Genomic DNA, 17700 nt, shown 5'->3' with positions numbered 1-17700 from the left:
GTTTTCGTTTCGCAAAGAAAATATTCATTACACCTTTTTTAAAGATGTTGCAACTTTTACTTGATAAAAGGGCAAATAATGTCAATCAACCTTATTAAAACGTGAGAAAATGTGCTTGTGTCATGAAGTAGTGGAAACATGCGTCGTGGAGTCTCTTTTATACCATCTCACTGTATAGAACTTGCTCGATGAGTGCGTATATCGATCTTTTCTAGTGCGCCTATGAGTTTACCTACAATTTTGAGCATTTCACATAATTCGGAAAACGTGAACCACTACAAAAATCAAGTGGGCATGTGAAGAATGGAGTGAACGTGTAAAAAGGCGACGCGTGCGTTTTGGCAGCGCGCAACGGCCACGCACGCGGCAAAAGTTGCTACATTAAATAAGACGGCGACAAGTTAAAGGAAAGCTACTAAATACACCAGGAATTAGTTAATTTTATTTATTAGTTTCATAATTGCGATTTTAACAGCGCCAACAAAAACAACAACAACATATGTGAGAAAGAAAGCAAGAATGGTGGATGATGCGTAGGTTGGAGGTTGGTGGTTGGTGGCAGGGTGGTGCCGCATAGAGCAAGCGCATAGATTTCAAAGGCTTGTTACCTTACTTCTGCCACGCACATGTTCACCAAACACACACACACATGTATACATATACTCGTATGTATGTATATGCCCTGAGGTGTGCTGCAACGCGCGTGTGAATACGCACATAATCAGTACTAAGCACAAGCTTGTTACACAGCAGAAAGAAAAAATGTACACACAACAACAAAAAACAACAACTGCGTAACATCGAACATTATGCGGATAATTAGTTGCCGAAAATGTACTGCATACATATCTACATGTGTACATACTCGTAAATAAGATGCCACACATGTTAATGTCGCGCGAAAAAGCGTCGTTAGCGGAATGTGTTGGAGCGCGAGGGATTGGGCGGTGTGTCGAAGGCTTTGCAAGAAGGCGGCTCATTAGCAGTTACTTTCTCTAATTTTTGGTTTAGTTTTTTTACTTGCATATATATTTAATGTGGCAACAACAACAATAAGAATGGAATATTTAAATGAAGAAAGCATTCCAGGGTTGTCTAAAGACTACTGAGGCGCGACACCAACTCACAGTTGCCACATAAATAAAAATTATTACTTTCATAAGGCGCAAATGTGCTCAAAATCCTTTCTTCCAGCCTGTGTGTGTATATATGTATGTGCCACAGTGCGTGTATGTGAAAAATCACATATCAAGTTTATTTCTATTACAAATGTACATATGTATGTATAGATGTATTTACTTAGTACATGTGTATTTAGATATATTAGACCATAAATTTCTACACGTGTACTGTGCAACATGCGCACGCCGGAGTCTATAATCGTGTCGCGCGGCATTAATGGCAGCCCCTAATGACACTTAACGGTATTTTAATGTTTGCGCTTGTTCATTACTCATATTTATAATAAATTCATTAAAGCATAGTAATTAAATCAGAGAAATTGTTATACTTGCCATATATGTATGTATTTAAGTTGCTTGTAGGCCGTGTAAGACATACTCGTATTTGGAGGCACTGTAATTACTGTTGGGGAAGAACTGCCTGGATTAGCTTTACGAAAATCGACTGCATGTTACAAAGACCATACTGTTGGCCCAATTTTGCATTACTTTTTCTATCACTGTGTGAGTTAGCGAAGTCCAAAAAAAGTAGTCTTTTTTTTTTAGTTTACAACAACGTTCTCCCTTTTCGCTGTTTGGAGATTCCAAATGTAGGTAGGTCCTTCTCCATCTGATATTTCCAACAGACTGGAGCTTTTCTTCTGCTTCCTCTGGCAGGTACTCTGTCGAATACTCTCATAGCTCGAGTGTTTTTATCCATTCGACGGCATGATCTAACCAGCCTAGCCGCTGCCGATTAATTCAATGAACTACTTGTATTGTATATCATTGTGGTCGTATATCTCATACAGCTCATCGTTCTATCGACTGGGGTATTCGCGGTTACCAATGCGCAAAAGATCATAGATCTTCCGCAGAACATTTTTCTCTTGTGGAGTTTGGTCTTTGTTTGTCGAGAGATAACTTTACTTCTCTATTGCTTACTCATTCCGAAGTAGCACCTGTTGGCAAGAGTTATTTTGCGTTAGAGTTGGAGGCTGACTAATGTTGTTGTTGGTGTTAATGCTAGTTCCATGTCTAATCGACTAAAATCATGTGATTTAGTTGGTTCATGGACCGACTTATTTCATGATATAATATATCTATTGTACCGTTGAGCTTTTTTCAGTTTAGACGTTTTGTATTGCCGTTAGGAACGAAACCATCCCGCTTCATTTGTCTATAGCGCTTTGACTAACGCAACATTGGCTCCATTTTTTGTTTTCTGTGTAACGGGTAGGTCATGGTATTGATCCCAAATCAATGTATATCACTTGGACAGATATTTGCTCCTTGTGTTACCCATATACTCCTAAAAGTGGATTGCCAGATCCTTATAGATCTGCGAAGCGTAAAGTTTACTACAAATTTATTAAGGCGGTTAATATCGATCTCAGCAACTTAGCTGGATCAAAAGCAAAAGTGTGTCTGCCGAGAGATTTTAATCGCAATTTGACAAAAGACGTCCGTTGTGTCCGGTACCTGCTGAAGACATTCTTACACTACGGCGCTCCAAAAAGCACAGCGGATCAAATCAATGCGTTTATCAACGTCTAGAAAATGCTAGGCATTTTTAGTACCCATTGACAGTGTGGAAGGGTTCGAAGTTCATCTAAAACCTATGTCGTATTTTAGCTGGGCCCAGTACTGGGTTTCAATGCAACCCCTCATTCAACTGACAAATGTCAGTTATGCCCGTTTTCGGGTATTAAAGCACAACCACCGCGATACTTCCCAAAGCGCCGCGTCGCATGAGCAGGTTGGAGCGAACTCCAAGAGCTTCTGCTCCCCGAGATACCAAAGTTAAGTCTCCGATCACATCTCGTAGTCGAAACTCTTACCAGTTGAGCTTCCATACTGCTCTGGACTGGTAACAAGGGGTTGGCCCTATACGCATTTTCACCATTCGCACAAGAAACGAACCTTAAACCAATTAAACGCTTTCGCCGTCTAAACACGTCTCACGCAAACGAACCTAACTGTTCGGCATTCCGACTAGTGGAAATAACGCTAACATCTAAACGTCCATCAGTCCAGCTTATCCCTGAAATGTCTTTTGTCCGCGTACATCGGCCATTCTGCAATAACACGCATTCAATCCTTAACCCCGCTCTACACAAAAAATTAAATTCTCTCAATAAGCGATTTCATTCCTTTGGAAAAACTATATGTAAGAATAAAGTATCAGAATCAGGCAAAATTCGTCCAGAGTTCTGAAACCTCACTTCTTTCAACAAAAAAAAGAAAAATATTTATATGAGAGCAATGAATTTTACTGAAGACTTAAAATTAAATAACTGAAATACATCGAAAAAAACATTCTTAAATCACCATAACATATAAAAAAATCAGTTATATGCAGTACGAATATTTTATAACTTTTTAATTTGACTGTTGTAATTCTTAATATTAATAAATTTTCTTTTATTAAACTCGTACTCCATTTTTTTTACTTGCAGAAGAAAGAGGAAATACCTGAAGTTACTATGGCCCACAAAAAGGCAAAGGAATGGATTGTAGCTATGGCCAGAGCTAACTATCAGGATCTATCCAAACTTTTAACTGATTTTCCTGAATTGGTCAAACTACACGTAAGTCAGCAACTTAATTAATTTTATTAATTTTTTTAAATTTTATTTTATATTTTTCTTAAATTCATAAAATTGTTTTACTTGTCTATGTATTACCTTCGCATCTGACATTGACATTGATCTACGTAATTGATCACTGACAAATGATCACATTAGCCACGGTCACTTGACAATTGTCCAGCTGTCAATGTGCGGTACAAGTGATAAGCATATGAATAAGTGTTTGGAGCAGTGTAGAATTGTAGAAGGTGGTGTGTCTGGCGCCACTAAGTAAAGTAAAGTACTCATGACCGTTTTTATGGTTTTTTCTACCATGTGGCTGCTGTGACAGACACCAAGGCACGCCTTGAAAATTAAATTTGTAATGTTAGACATATTGTTAGCGCTATGGAAATAAGAAACTCTGGTGAATGTTTTACTGAAGACTTTGAAGTTATTCTAATATATTGCTGAATAGAGTTGTAACTAAATTATAAAAAACTTGAACAGAATATAAAATATATAAAAATATGAAATTATAGCAAAATTCAAGAAAATGTTCCAAAGTATTCAAAACTAAGAACTATCTTAAGTAATATATGGCAATTGTAAGATACTAAGAAAAGCTTTGCGGAAAACTTACGATGATTTTGAATATTGGAAACGAGTTACCCATTCCATCTATCTACAAAACAAAAAAAATCAATATATCTGTAAATAGTTTAACCCTTTCAGCCCCGAAGTTGCTTATAAGCAACTTCTATGTATGTTTGACATCGTTCAAAAAGTCCTTTGGGGCTGAAAGGGTTAAGAAGATTTTCACCCGTCTTGGCGAAGCTTTATCTATAGAAACTATACGAAAAACTTGTTTTGCAACTTAAGTTAAATATTTTTTACAAGAACTCGAAAGTATATTCCTTTGCCGAATTTATTGAGTTCACTGAGATGATTTTACTGTGTCTCAAAAATTCGTTTGGAAAATTTATGTAAATAATTTAGCTTGTAAATTTATAAATAATGAAGTTATAAAATGTCTAAAGAGACAGCAATGGCCAATTAAAAACTTAACAAAGCCAATAAATTCATAAAATGTATAACCTAAAAAACGGAGGGTCGTTTTATTATTTATTGTTTAGATACTCACATACATACATACATGAAAATATAAATTTTCTAAATGATAGACAATGGCACTAATTCTATCAGTTCATATGAAACCAAATATCCATAAAATAGTTGACATACAAAATTTAGGACTTGCCCTCGCTGCCAGCGAAGCAAACACACTTACCACAAATCTGCATACGAAATTTAGTCTCTCAATTACAACACAGGCCCTTAATTTTTTAATTTTCCCTGCTACGTTTTATTTACAATTTTTGTTGCATTTCACGCCGATAAAGAGGCGCATAATTCATTTTTTATGCTGCAGCGACACCAACGTCACCATCACCGCCACCAGCACTCACAGTACAGTGCAAGCTCCGTGGGACTTGCTGCTTGCGCAGAAGATTTATGGCACTTTGGGGGAATTATTGCCTGCTTGCGGTTGCATTTTCCCCTCAATGGAACTCGCTTATGACAGCTCATCTTGAATTGACTAGGAGCGTAATGGGCATATAAGCATACTTATGGTTGTGACTGCAGCTTGTGCTGGATCACAAGTTCATGTGGAGATTTTTGTGTGGAATAAACTAATTGGGCTACAAATCTCTTGTTCCCGGAAATAATGTGCGTTGCCCATAAGGAGACGCAATTGAATTGTATACCCTCTTATGAATATGTGCGTGTGCGTCTTGCTTGCTTGCAGTCAAGGCGGTTGCAATTTATAAATGCAGAGAAATTGCAATTAATAAGGAGTTGCCGCTGCAGTGTAATGCGCGAATTATGCGGCGCTTGCAATTCTTCGAATCATTTGGGCTGGCAATGAAGCGGAAATGGGCATAAATCATTTTTATGTATTTCCAAGTAGGCTCCCGGAGAAATAAATTAGTGTCAACAGCAAGTCACAGTCACACTCATACATATATTTTAATAAATTTATGCAGATCCTTTGATACGCAATGGGTTCATTAAGGGTATATTATTGGTTGCTGCCAAAAGTTGAGAGTTTTACAAATTAATTTGCTTGAGGACCACAACGAACTAAAAATGATTTTTGTAATGGTTGACAAACTGTTTATGCTGTAACAGAGAGAACTTACAATGCCGAGTTAAGTGTAACGGTATTATATGTATATATACATATATATTTAAATATTAGCGCAAATTTTTCATTGCTAAGAAATCAAAAAAATTACAACTTGAGCATATAAAATAATGGATAGTGGATCCAACCAACTCTTTTAGAACCCCCTGAGGCGATCTAGTGACTGATGCCCAAAGCGTACTGAAATTATGGAGTGATCACTTCTCCAGCCTGCTGAATTTCAGTGAAAGCATAACTCCAGGACATGGTGAACCCGATTTCCAAATCGATAACGATGGAGCAGATGTTCCATTGCTCGACCATGGAAAAGTTCGAATAGCAAAAGAACGTCTAAAGAACAACAAAGCGGCGGGGGGCGATGAATTGCTGGCCCAGCTATCCAAATACGGCGGCCAAGAACTGATTAGGAGCATAGATCAGCTTCTTTGTAGAATATTGTCGGACGGAGCATGTCCGATGATTGGAATTTAAGTGTGCACTGCCCAATCCACAAAAAGGAAGACTCCACAATCGGCGCCAACTACTATACCATAAACCTCCTCAACATCGCATCTAAGCTTCTATTGAGTATATTGTGGGAAAGACTGAAGCCCACCGTGAACAAACAGATTGGACCTTATCAGTGTGGCTTTAGACCTGGAAAAATTACAACCGACCAGATTTTCCCCATGCGCCAAATCTTGGAAAATACCCGTGAAAGGATGATCGATACACATCACATATTCGTTGATTTTAAAGCGGATTTCGAGAGCACGAAGGGGAACTGCCTCTATGCTGCTATGTTTGAACTTGGTATCCCCGCAACGCTAATACGGTGTGAGTTGTCGTTGAGCAACACCAAAAGCTCTGACAGAAAAGGGAAAAACTTCTCCGAGTCGTTAGATACCAAGCTAGGTTTCAGAAAAGGTCACTCAATTCGAGCTACAGAACTTAATCGAGCAGGTACGATCTTCTATAAAAGTGTACAGCAGCTGGCGTACACCGATGATAATGACCTCATTGGCCTCAAAATCTGCGACGTTAGTTCTGCTTTTTCCGGACTGCATAATGAAGTAAAGCTAATGGGTGCTACTTCAGACTGAGTATGCAATTGAAGTAAAGTCCTCTCTCGACAAAGAAAGACCAAACTCTATAAGTCACACATTATTCCCTCCTGCTATATTGTGATAATCTGATCAGTCGCCGTTACGAGTTTTCGATAGAAAGATTCGGCGGAAGAATGGGGGTCTTTTGCGCATTGGCGAATACCGCATCGCATCATCACCGATGGAATAATAAGAGATATACGACGATATTGACATAGTTCAGCGAATTAAGAGACTACGTTGGCTAGGTAATCGGAATGGATAAAAACACTTCAGTTGTGAAAATATTTGACGCAGCACCCGCCGGGGAAAGCAGAGAAAGGTGAAGATCTCTACTCCGTTGGAATCTTCAATTGGCGCCAAACAGCGAAAAGAAAGAACGATTGTCGCGCTGTTCTAAACTCAGCTATAACCGCGCAAGCGGTGTCGGCGCCAATAAAGATAATAGGAAGGATAAAAGCAAGAGCACTTATGGCCCATAATGAGAGGTATTTACAAAAGAACTCTCCAGCGATCGGAGTGCATTTTCATAAATGCTAAATTAAGACATTATTTGGCACACTCGCAATAAATTGGTGTTACAAATTGATGACAACAATATTTAGTTGTTATGAACTGATTCCAAATTTAATGTTCAATTCTAAAATATGGCTAGATATAGCTAACAATGTAGGAAACAACATACAAAGGCCAGGCGGCCATTAAGGCAATAATCTCAGATAGCATTGTTACATGTCCTTGTAACATATAATGGACTTTTCTTATAAAAAATATTTTGATTTAGGCCCAAAATTTTATTTTTATCCAACGATTATTGCAGAAGGCACTGCCAGTATTAAATAGTGATCCATTTCGAGGTTCACTACTTTTTTGAAGAAAATACACAGAAACTTTAAATTTAATGGGAAACATTTATTATCATTCGAAAGGACGTGCTTTGACATTTATTTTTAGAAGATTATCTCTTTCAAATGTTGGCCGCGGCTACGCCTCAGATAGTCCATCCATTGAGTTGAATTTTCGGTGACTCATTAAGATTTCAACTGGGAACGGGCGATTGACTCACGTGATATTTTGCTTCAAGGCCTGAATCGAAGCAGGATTGTCCACATAGTCTTTAGGCTTTACATATCTCCACAGGAAGAAGTCCAAGGGTGTGATATAACATGATCTCGGTGGCCAATTGACCAGCCCAAAACTTTAAATTATCTGCTCACCTCTATTCTCTCAATAAAACCATTGTTTGATACGATTTGTGGGAAGTGGCGACGTCTTATTGAAACCAAATGTCGCCGAGATAACGAGCTTGAAATTAAGGCATCAAATTGGCGGTTATCAAGTTTTGATAACGATCCCCATTGATGGTTACGTTCTCACCGGTATCATTTTTGAAGAAACTTTGATCGATGATTCTACCGGCCCTCAAACTGTTGTTGTTTTTTCTGGTTGAAATGTCAACTCTTGAATCTCTTCAGGTTACTCTTCGGCCCAAATATACCAATTTTGCTTGTTTGAGTACGCATTGAGCCTGAAATGGGCCTTTGGCTCGAAAACGTCGAATCTTCTTGAAACTTTTCAAGAGCACATAGGCAAAACAATCTCGTCAGGGAAGGTCGAGGGGCTTCAGCTCTTGCGTACGCTGTACTTTTTAGACTCTAAATTTAAGATCTTGACGTAAAATATGCCAAGTCGTTCCATACGTCAGTCCGCGTTGCTGTGCACCGCGCCGAATATGTACCTAAAAAATTTCCAAATACATAAACAAAGTAAATGCAATCAGCTTCAGTCCAGCAAAGTTTTTACATGATTAGTAAAAAATAAAAATTTTCGTACAAATTAATTTAAATTTTAATGAGAAACTGAAAAAAAGTTTTTGAATGAAAACAATTTCCCTCATTAACAGCACACTCATTACTTTCACCAAGAACATAACATACAAACCAACGGACGATTTCGTGGGCGTGACTGTACTGTGTATTTCCATTTCGAACACAAGTACACACCCACAACCGAAAAAAGTATTCTAAGCGAATTTGCTGGCAATGCCAGCAAGAGTGTAATGCAAAACTGGAGAAAAAAATTGAAAACCGGAGCCTAAACGATACCGCCACCTTGTAAAGTCGCCTTGTCGGACATGTGTTTTTCATTTCGTTAAAATTGAGTGCTTCCCTTTTTTCATATCGTTCTTTTGTCTTACTTGTTTTTTTTTTTAAATACACTCACTTCTACTTTTTTTGCTTAAAACAAAGGAAGAACAACAAAAATAAATTAACCAAAGTGTAACAAGCAGAAGACACGTGTTGCGGGCGGTGACGGTAAATGCGCGTACAACAAATATGAACACATGTACTAGCAAATATGTACATATGTATAAATGTATGTACCCAATTACAACCAGCAACATACAAATATATAATATGTTTGTACATACATACATATACATATGTTAATTTTTTAGTTTTATTCATTTTTTCTTTTTTTTTTTGGTACTTTTTACCAATTTTACAACAACAGCAAGGCACCAAAATTTGCGACCAATCACCAATTCTTTCTTTAATTTGCGTGCATATGGCAATATTTTAGTCGCGTCACCGACTATCATCCATTCGCGGCCAACAACACACATACACTCGCATATTGAGTCCCTTTGAAGCGCGGCTTATCACGAAAAGCGTTCAAATGTCATGTTTTCCTGAATTGCCCGCCGTCCTTAGGGAATTCGTGGTTGTTGTTTTTATTGCCACTTCTTCTTTTTTTTTTTGCTTTTTGTCGCCATGCGGACTGTGCCGAAATTTTGCATGCGAAAAGCAATATTTTTGCCTACACTTTTTTGGCTGTAGAAATTCATTAAGCTTTTTGAATGACATTTTTTAACCTCATCGTTCAGTTTTAGTAACCGCCCACTAGCCTGGTGTGTGACGCTGTGACGTGCGAAGGCGTCACCGGCACAAACGAAAGCTTCGAATATAAAGAACATGCCGAAAACATATTTTACCATTAATTGTCAACACGATTTTACATATTGCGGACGACAACAACAATTACTTAAGTGATAATTTTCCTCTTTGATTATTTGTACGAAATTGGAAAACAAAAAATATTTTTTTTTTGATTTTTTTTTACATTAATTTTAGCTTGCGCATTTTGTTCTTTTGAAATGTTGTCGAACAACACAAAGTACCAGAATTTTGTCTTTAATTTGTTCGGTTGTCTCATGTACACACGTAGCGAAGCGTCAGTTCGTCGCTTCAGAAGTGACAATAACTCTTTTTGATTTTTTAATTGTCAGCAGCGCCTTCGCCGGGTGGTCAAATAAATTATTTTTTTGGTTGTGGAAATTTTTTTGAAAAAAAAAATTGTATACATATATACATACATACATATGTAGATCATAATTTCATATCAGCCATAGTAAGGGGCTTTTTGGCAAATTTCGTTTTCTTTTATTCAAAATATTTAGCAATCTTTAAAGGGGATACACTGATTATAGCAAACCAACTTTGTGATACCCTTTTTGTAGTATGATTTATCCTTTGCTTCAAAATAGGCCTCAGAGTCGGCGATCACCTCTTCATTCCACAAAAAATTTCTTCCCAACAACCATACTTTTGATAATTGAGAAGATGAAATAGTCGCTGGAGGTCAGATCTGGAGAATACGGTGGATGTGGAAGAAATTCGAAGCCCAATACATGGATTTTTGCCATTGTTTTCACAGACTTGTGACCCAGTGCATTGTCTTCCTCAAATGCGACCGTTTTTCGGCGATTTCGTCTTTCAGATGGTCCAATAATGTTATGTATTGTATGGTCCTTCCTTTTTTCATGGTAATCAATGAAAATTATTCCATGTACATCCCAAAATACAGACGTTGTTTTATTACGATTGAACATCTCCAACATTGCTCCGAATCATTAACTCGTCGTTGTTTTTGATCAAAAGCGAGTTCGGGCGGCACCAACAGAGCTTTCTCATACCCAAATATTCGTGAATGATATGATATATACGTTCTGTTGAGATCTTTAGAGTGTCTGCTATATCGAATAACTTCACGGTTACCACGGAAAATATTTTGATATTTTCGTGGGTAACAACCTGCTTCGGGCGTCCACTTCGTTCATCGTCTTCGGTGCTCATTTCACCTCGTCTGAACCTTAACATAATAATCTTTGAAGGTTGATTTTTCAAGGGCGGTGTCCGGAAACTCGTCATGTAGGCAAGTTTTTGCTTTAACTATATTTTTACTCTTCAAAGTGAAATATTTTATGAATACCTAAAATTATTTTTTATCAATTTTTTTCACAATAACAAAAGTTGCTCCACTGAACATTATATAATTAACAAACTAATGATTCAACTGGGGCCTCTTGTAGCTTAAGGCTAGCTAAAAATCATATGGACTTAATTGTAGTTGCGCCGTCTTGGTGTCAGGCCATGGACTTTTCAATTGACCTGTTATTTAACAGAAAGTTGTTCGAAGTCTTCAGAACCTATTAGTCCCAGCAACATTTGATATATTTGAAAAAAATCGGCTCTGGTAAGGATCCTCAAATATATTGATACCGATATCGATTGATAGAGTGAAGCTCTAAGACCTTCTTAGCAGATCATATTTAAATATATATGTACATATGTATGCACTGATCTTCTCATTTGAGCTTAATGTTTTTCCACCATGACTAGAAGAGAGGAAAAAATAATTTGGGATCAAACCTGTAGAATACGGTAATGGCGCGATTTCTCGGCCAGGTCCAACACGTTTCAATTCACGTAGTATAAACATTTAAAAACGAATAACTGAATGTACCTAAAATAACAACAAAAAACAAATTCGAGAGAAATTTTAGAATCTCTTTTACCCAAACGAACGGTTTTAACCGTTTATTTGTTCTTATTTTCCCAGTCGATATTCGCACTTATTGTTAAAAGACGGATTAGCATACTTCTTAAACAATAAAAATTATTGTGGGCAAAAGTTATAAAAAATATAGTATATTTTTCTGTTGTTAAAAAATTTACTAATCTTTTTTTCATTCAATTAATTTACGACTTACTTCTAAAACCAATTAAATCGACGCTATTTCTTTGTTTGTTTCTTCCCACTGACCAACATCACCAAATCATGGGCGATGAGTAAAAATAATGTCAAGTCATTGGCCGCCAACATGCGGGACAAGCTATGCCACAACAAAAGGCAATAAAAACAAATATTTTTAATTTGAGTGAGTGCCCACCCTTTTCATGGGATAAACACACACCGGAACCATATTGCAGGGCCACAGCTACAGTTAGTTTGAATAACACGAAATTCAATTTGCCCGCATGTCAAACTGCACTAAGCCAGGTCAAAAATGCCGTCCGAACGTGGTCAGCCAACCAAACTGTTGGTGTAACGGATAAACGAGCTGCTAACGCATGTAAATACGTGCAGCAACAACGAAAAACAATAGACAAAAGTGAATAAATGAAATACGGACAGAAAAAAAGTGATAAGTTGGAAAAAAGTTGGTCGCTAGCAGGCTCACAACTTACACACAGTGCGTGCAAGGAATAAACAAAATAATTTCGGGAGTTTGTAAATGTTTTTTTTTTTAACAGTATTATTTCAAATTTATTCTCAAAAAGTCTATTTTACCGAATTTAAAAGCGTGAACGTTTGCTTTTGATACCGGGATAGTTTCCTGTAAAATTAGTTCTGAACATACAACAAGTTCGTGATTATCTCAAAGCGCTTTATCGATTTGTAATGTCTTATCATCTGTTATATAGGGGTTTTAAGCTATCCAACTGAAAGGCCTGTTAAGATCGACCTCTTAGCCTAATTTAACATAGATCTTACTAATGTACCATAATAGAGGGGCTGAACGAGACTGCCGAAGAGGTTTCTAGTTTGTTCCGATTTTTATACCCTGAACAGGGTATATTAAGTTTGTCACGATGTTTGTAACACCCAGAAGGAAGCATCGGAGACCCTATAAAGTATATATATAAATGATCAGTATGTTGAGCTGAGTCGATTTAGCCATGTCCGTCTGTCTGTCCGTCTGTCCGTCTGTATATATACGAACTAGTTTTTAAAATATCCTTTTTAAATTTTGCAAACGTCATTTTCTCTTCAAGAAGCTGCTCATTTGTCGGAACGGCCGATATCAGACCACTATAACATATAGCTGCCATATAAACTGAACGATCGGAATCAAGTTCTTGTAATGAAAACTTTCACATTTGACAAGATACATTCACGAAATTTGGTACAGATTATTTTCTAAGACAACTATGTAATCTCCGAAGAAATTGTTCAGATCGGTTAACTATAGCACATAGCTGCCATACAAACTGAACGATCGGAATCAAGTTCTTGTATGGAAAACTTTCACATTTGACAAGATATATTCAGGAAATTTGGTACAGATTATTTTCTAAGACAACTATGTAATTTCCGAAGAAATTGTTCAGATCGGTATACTATAGCATATAGCTGCCATACAAACTGAACAGATAGTTACTAACAAAAATGCACCTATGAAGGGTATTTAGCTTCGGTGCAACCGAAGTTAACGTGTTTTCTTGTTTTCACATTATTTTAAGAATTTCTTTAGGTCACCTATTCCTATATCTGTTTCTTAAAGCATATGTCGGTTCTTTTCTTAAACATTAAAAGATTTTTGAGTTCCTCGGTTGCTATCTGAAGCCAAATTGTTACCAATTTTAAGTGGCCTTGTGTGGTGATTGGTGTGGTTTTTTCCCAATTCTACAAATATTCGTCAGTTCTCTAATACAAGGATGTTTGCGCTCTCTTGGCTTCGTTGTTAAAGTTTTTGGTCCCCCCTAACCTTCGCCATTTCGTGTCATTTATCAGCAAGGTGATAGACCTCATATAACCGTTTGGAGATTGTTTCGCGGAATTTTCAGCGGGATATTATTTCTCAAAAAAGAAATAAAAGAGATATGTGGTCTCTTTACTTATAATTTTAACAATGGTCCGTAAAGAAACCTAATTGGAAATATTAATAATGTCGAAAGTGTTCACGAGTTGCAATGATATACAAGGCCGATTCATACACGTACTCTTTTGTCACCCACGGCTATTTTTTGTTGGCGAGGGGTGGACGAGGAAATAGGAAGAGACAGTGCAATGCAATCCGGCTTTACATTCATTTTGAAATTCTGACTGATAATGATCACACTCATCCGTGTATGAACCCAGTCTTTTATATGTAACTATGTCAGAAAAGACAAAGGCTCACCTTATGCGGATCATTCTTAAGAGTTACTTTAGATGGCATAGCAAAAGTTTAGGAATTCGTATTTACGTACATATAGTATATGCGTAAATATGTCTGGTTTGGTATATAACCTAATGGGCGATGAGGCAAGTTACCGATCTGACTGTCATAGACAGTTGTGAACAATAGAAATAGCAACAAAATTGTAGATAAAACAAATACATAACCAAAACATACCAAAATACATGAATTGGAAAAAATGCGAAATTGAAGAAACAAAAAATGGGTGGCAACTGGCTGGGGTGTGTGGACTCATACATATTCAAAGAGAAGGTGGTATGTAAAGTGAGCAGCGCTGCAGCAAGCACAAACTAACTGACTTACTACGAGTTCATTTGCATTTGAGTAACTACAAAACATAACAATGTCGAAGTTTTTAATTAATTCGAAACTTGTTACATTTCATAAGCTCCAACTAGGAGAGCTGGAGACTGTCTCACTGCCAATAGCTGCTGCAAATTGAGGTGAGGATTTCCAAATTGCACATATTTGTAATGTGTATCTGGGCATAGGTGTGTATGTGTATGCAGATTGCGTCGCAATTGGCCGTTAGTCAGTCAGAGTAGAAATACGTCATAAATATGTATGTACATAAGTTTGTATTTCTGCTGCTCAGCATGTAAAACTGTTGGCTATTGAGTGATGGTGATGCGTTGCAAAGCATAGCCGAAACAATGGAAAATCAGCGTGGCTTGCTAACAAAGCTTGGATCCTAGGCCACTTTAGATTGCAAGCCATTCCAAAGCGCTAAATTTTCGTTACGAAAATTCATTTACGAAATAGCCCTGTTAATTTCAGGTTGTTAGGCGAAAGTCGTTGATGAAGTTTATTACTGCGTTGACATGATGTGATATAAATAGTATGTTGCTAATTGGACTCACATACTATATGTATATATGTATGTGTGAAATACGGCTATACAGGGTGCGCCATTATTGATAGCTTTTTGCCATTTTATGGTTGGTTCCAAGACGATTTCAAGAATTAGGAATGTCTCAGAATACAACCAGCGGATTTTGAGAAAATATTTGGGCTTGCATCAGTGTGAAATTATTCTCACTCAAGAACTGAAGCTGAAGCCATTGCCTTGGAACAACTTAATAACCATAACCATTTTTTTAAGAAACTTATCTTCTCCAATGGGGCTCAACTTCATCGGAGTGATGCGGTAAATAAATAAAACTGTCGATTCTGGTGCGAAGAGAATCCACAAATTATTCATGAGCAACCAATACATTCACCTAGTCTGATGTGGTTTACCAGTTTGATGTGGCTTTTGGTCTGGCGGTATCATCGATCCATACTTCTTTCGAAATGAAGCTGGTGACATAGTTACTGCCAAAGGAGAGCGGGGTAGATCGATGATAACCAATTTGTTATGGCCGCCATAGAAAAAAGTGGCTCTTGACAACTTCTGGTTCTAACAAGACGGGGCCACGTGCAACAACCGAATTGTTGCGAGACAAGTTTGGAGATTTGATTATTTCAAGAAATTGTGACATTGAATGGCCTCCAAGAAGTTGTGATTTAGCCCCAGTAGACCACTTCTTGTGGAGTTATTTGAAGTCATCGGCCTTTAGCCATAAACCAGACTCTCTTCAAGCTTTAGAAGTCAATATTGAATGTGTTATTCATGACTTACGACTTGACAGTAAAAACTTTATTACACACTTCTTTCGTGGATTGGATTGGATTGAAAAATACTTATAACATGATGATGTATTACAAGTCAATGTCACGTCGTGGATCTCAGGAAAACATTTTTTTTATTATTAATTCAATGACCTTCATTGGCATACAACTTAAGATAAATGACTACTTTCAATGTAAGCCATCATCAGTTCTGCGTTCAGTTATGGAGTGATTGATTCATACTAAGAATCGTACTGAATTGAGATCTCAAAAACCATCGGCTAGTAAATGAGAATAAACAAAAAAGATATGGCACCCAGTATAAATACAAAATGCAGGGATTGTCCGGAAAGTAATAGAAGTGATTTTCTTCCGCCGCGACTGTACTTCGAAGCGTGCGTAGACCGACTGGATTCGGTAGAGGGCGTTCCTAGCTAACGAACGAGCGGCTGGTCAGTTGTCTCCGAGCACCTGCAGAGTCAGGACACACGACATGTTTCTCTAAGTGGTGAAGGCCGAAAATGCAACGTTCGTTAGAGCAGAGGTATACGATTAAATTCTGTATGAAACTCGGTAAATCTGTGATAGAGACGTTTAATATGATCAATCAGACTTTTCAAGATGCTGCTTTAGCAAGAAGTGGTGTGTTTCGGTGGCACCAGGCCTTCTTGGAGGGCAGGAAAGAGGTCGCTGATGAAGACCGAAACCGGACCGGCAAATTCAAAGTAAAAACGATGCTCATTGTTTTTTTTTGACATCAAAGGCATCGTCTACCAGGAATTTGATCCTCCTGGACCAACCGTCAACGCCAACTTTTACGTGAAAGTTCTCAAGGGGCTCAAACTAAGAGTCAATCGGGTTCGACAAGACATCGCAGCCGATTGGAAGTTTCATCACGACAACGTCCAGCTCACACCGCCTTTCTTGTGAACAGCTACCTAACAAGACCGGCATGCCCACGCTTCCGCACCCACCCCTACAGCCCAGATGTGGCCCTGAAAATACCGATGAAAGGCAAGCAGTTTGAGATGACAGAGAGGATCCAAGCAGCGTGAACCTCAGCTCTGAAGGCTATTCCAGATAATGCATTCCGTGACGCTTTCAATGCTTGGAAATCTCGCTGGCAGCGCTGCATCGACACAGAAGGAGCTTATTTTGAAAGTTTTTAAAGAACTGTAACAATTGGTTCAATAAATTTTCTCAAAACGACTCAGTTCTATTACTTTCCGAACAAACCCTGTACAACTTCACCGCTATTTTACGACCATTCAACGTCAGAATCATAGTCATCATTGTCGAACATTGTCGTTTCATTTAATGAACTATTTCATCTTATGTGTCCATATGTGAGTAAATGTATATAATATGACACAGTTTGCTTTAAATTTCAGCCTTTTCAATTGGATTTCTACTCTTTGTGGTCAATCCACATAAAACATTGCCAAGATATTTGCATACCTTCATATATGTGCTTATACATACATATATCCACCAATAGCAGTTTTTCCATTGGCCACTGCTAGCTTACTGTCCAGTTGATCGTTCGTCATGTTTCGCTTAGGGATTTTGCGATATTTTATTGTACAATACATGCGAGTAATCATGTTGAAAAGAAATTGAATACACGTTTGCTAAATTGTAATTTCATATGCAAATCAAACTCATTCGCATCGACAAGCGAATGCACAGACAGACAGCGGGTCGGTTGCACAAAGCTTTGAAATGATGAACTTGTACTGGCTTTGTGTGAGTGTGTGTA

At 37.7% G+C, this 17700-nt stretch overlaps 1 protein-coding gene across 1 annotated transcript in view; it reads left to right on the top strand.

Moving 5' to 3' along the window:
- Positions 1–17700, top strand: part of LOC105225299 (ankyrin repeat domain-containing protein SOWAHB) — a 96810-nt gene that overhangs the window by 30486 nt on the left and 48624 nt on the right. The window contains exon 3 of the mRNA XM_049458941.1: positions 3620–3751. Coding sequence (XP_049314898.1) covers positions 3620–3751 — 132 coding nt within the window. The remainder of the gene's footprint in view (positions 1–3619; positions 3752–17700) is intronic.

Source organism: Bactrocera dorsalis, chromosome 5, assembly GCF_023373825.1.
Source record: "Bactrocera dorsalis isolate Fly_Bdor chromosome 5, ASM2337382v1, whole genome shotgun sequence".
Classification (NCBI taxonomy): domain Eukaryota; kingdom Metazoa; phylum Arthropoda; class Insecta; order Diptera; family Tephritidae; genus Bactrocera; species Bactrocera dorsalis.
Note: the sequence above shows the minus strand (reverse complement) of the source record. Positions and strands in the feature narration are given on the sequence as shown.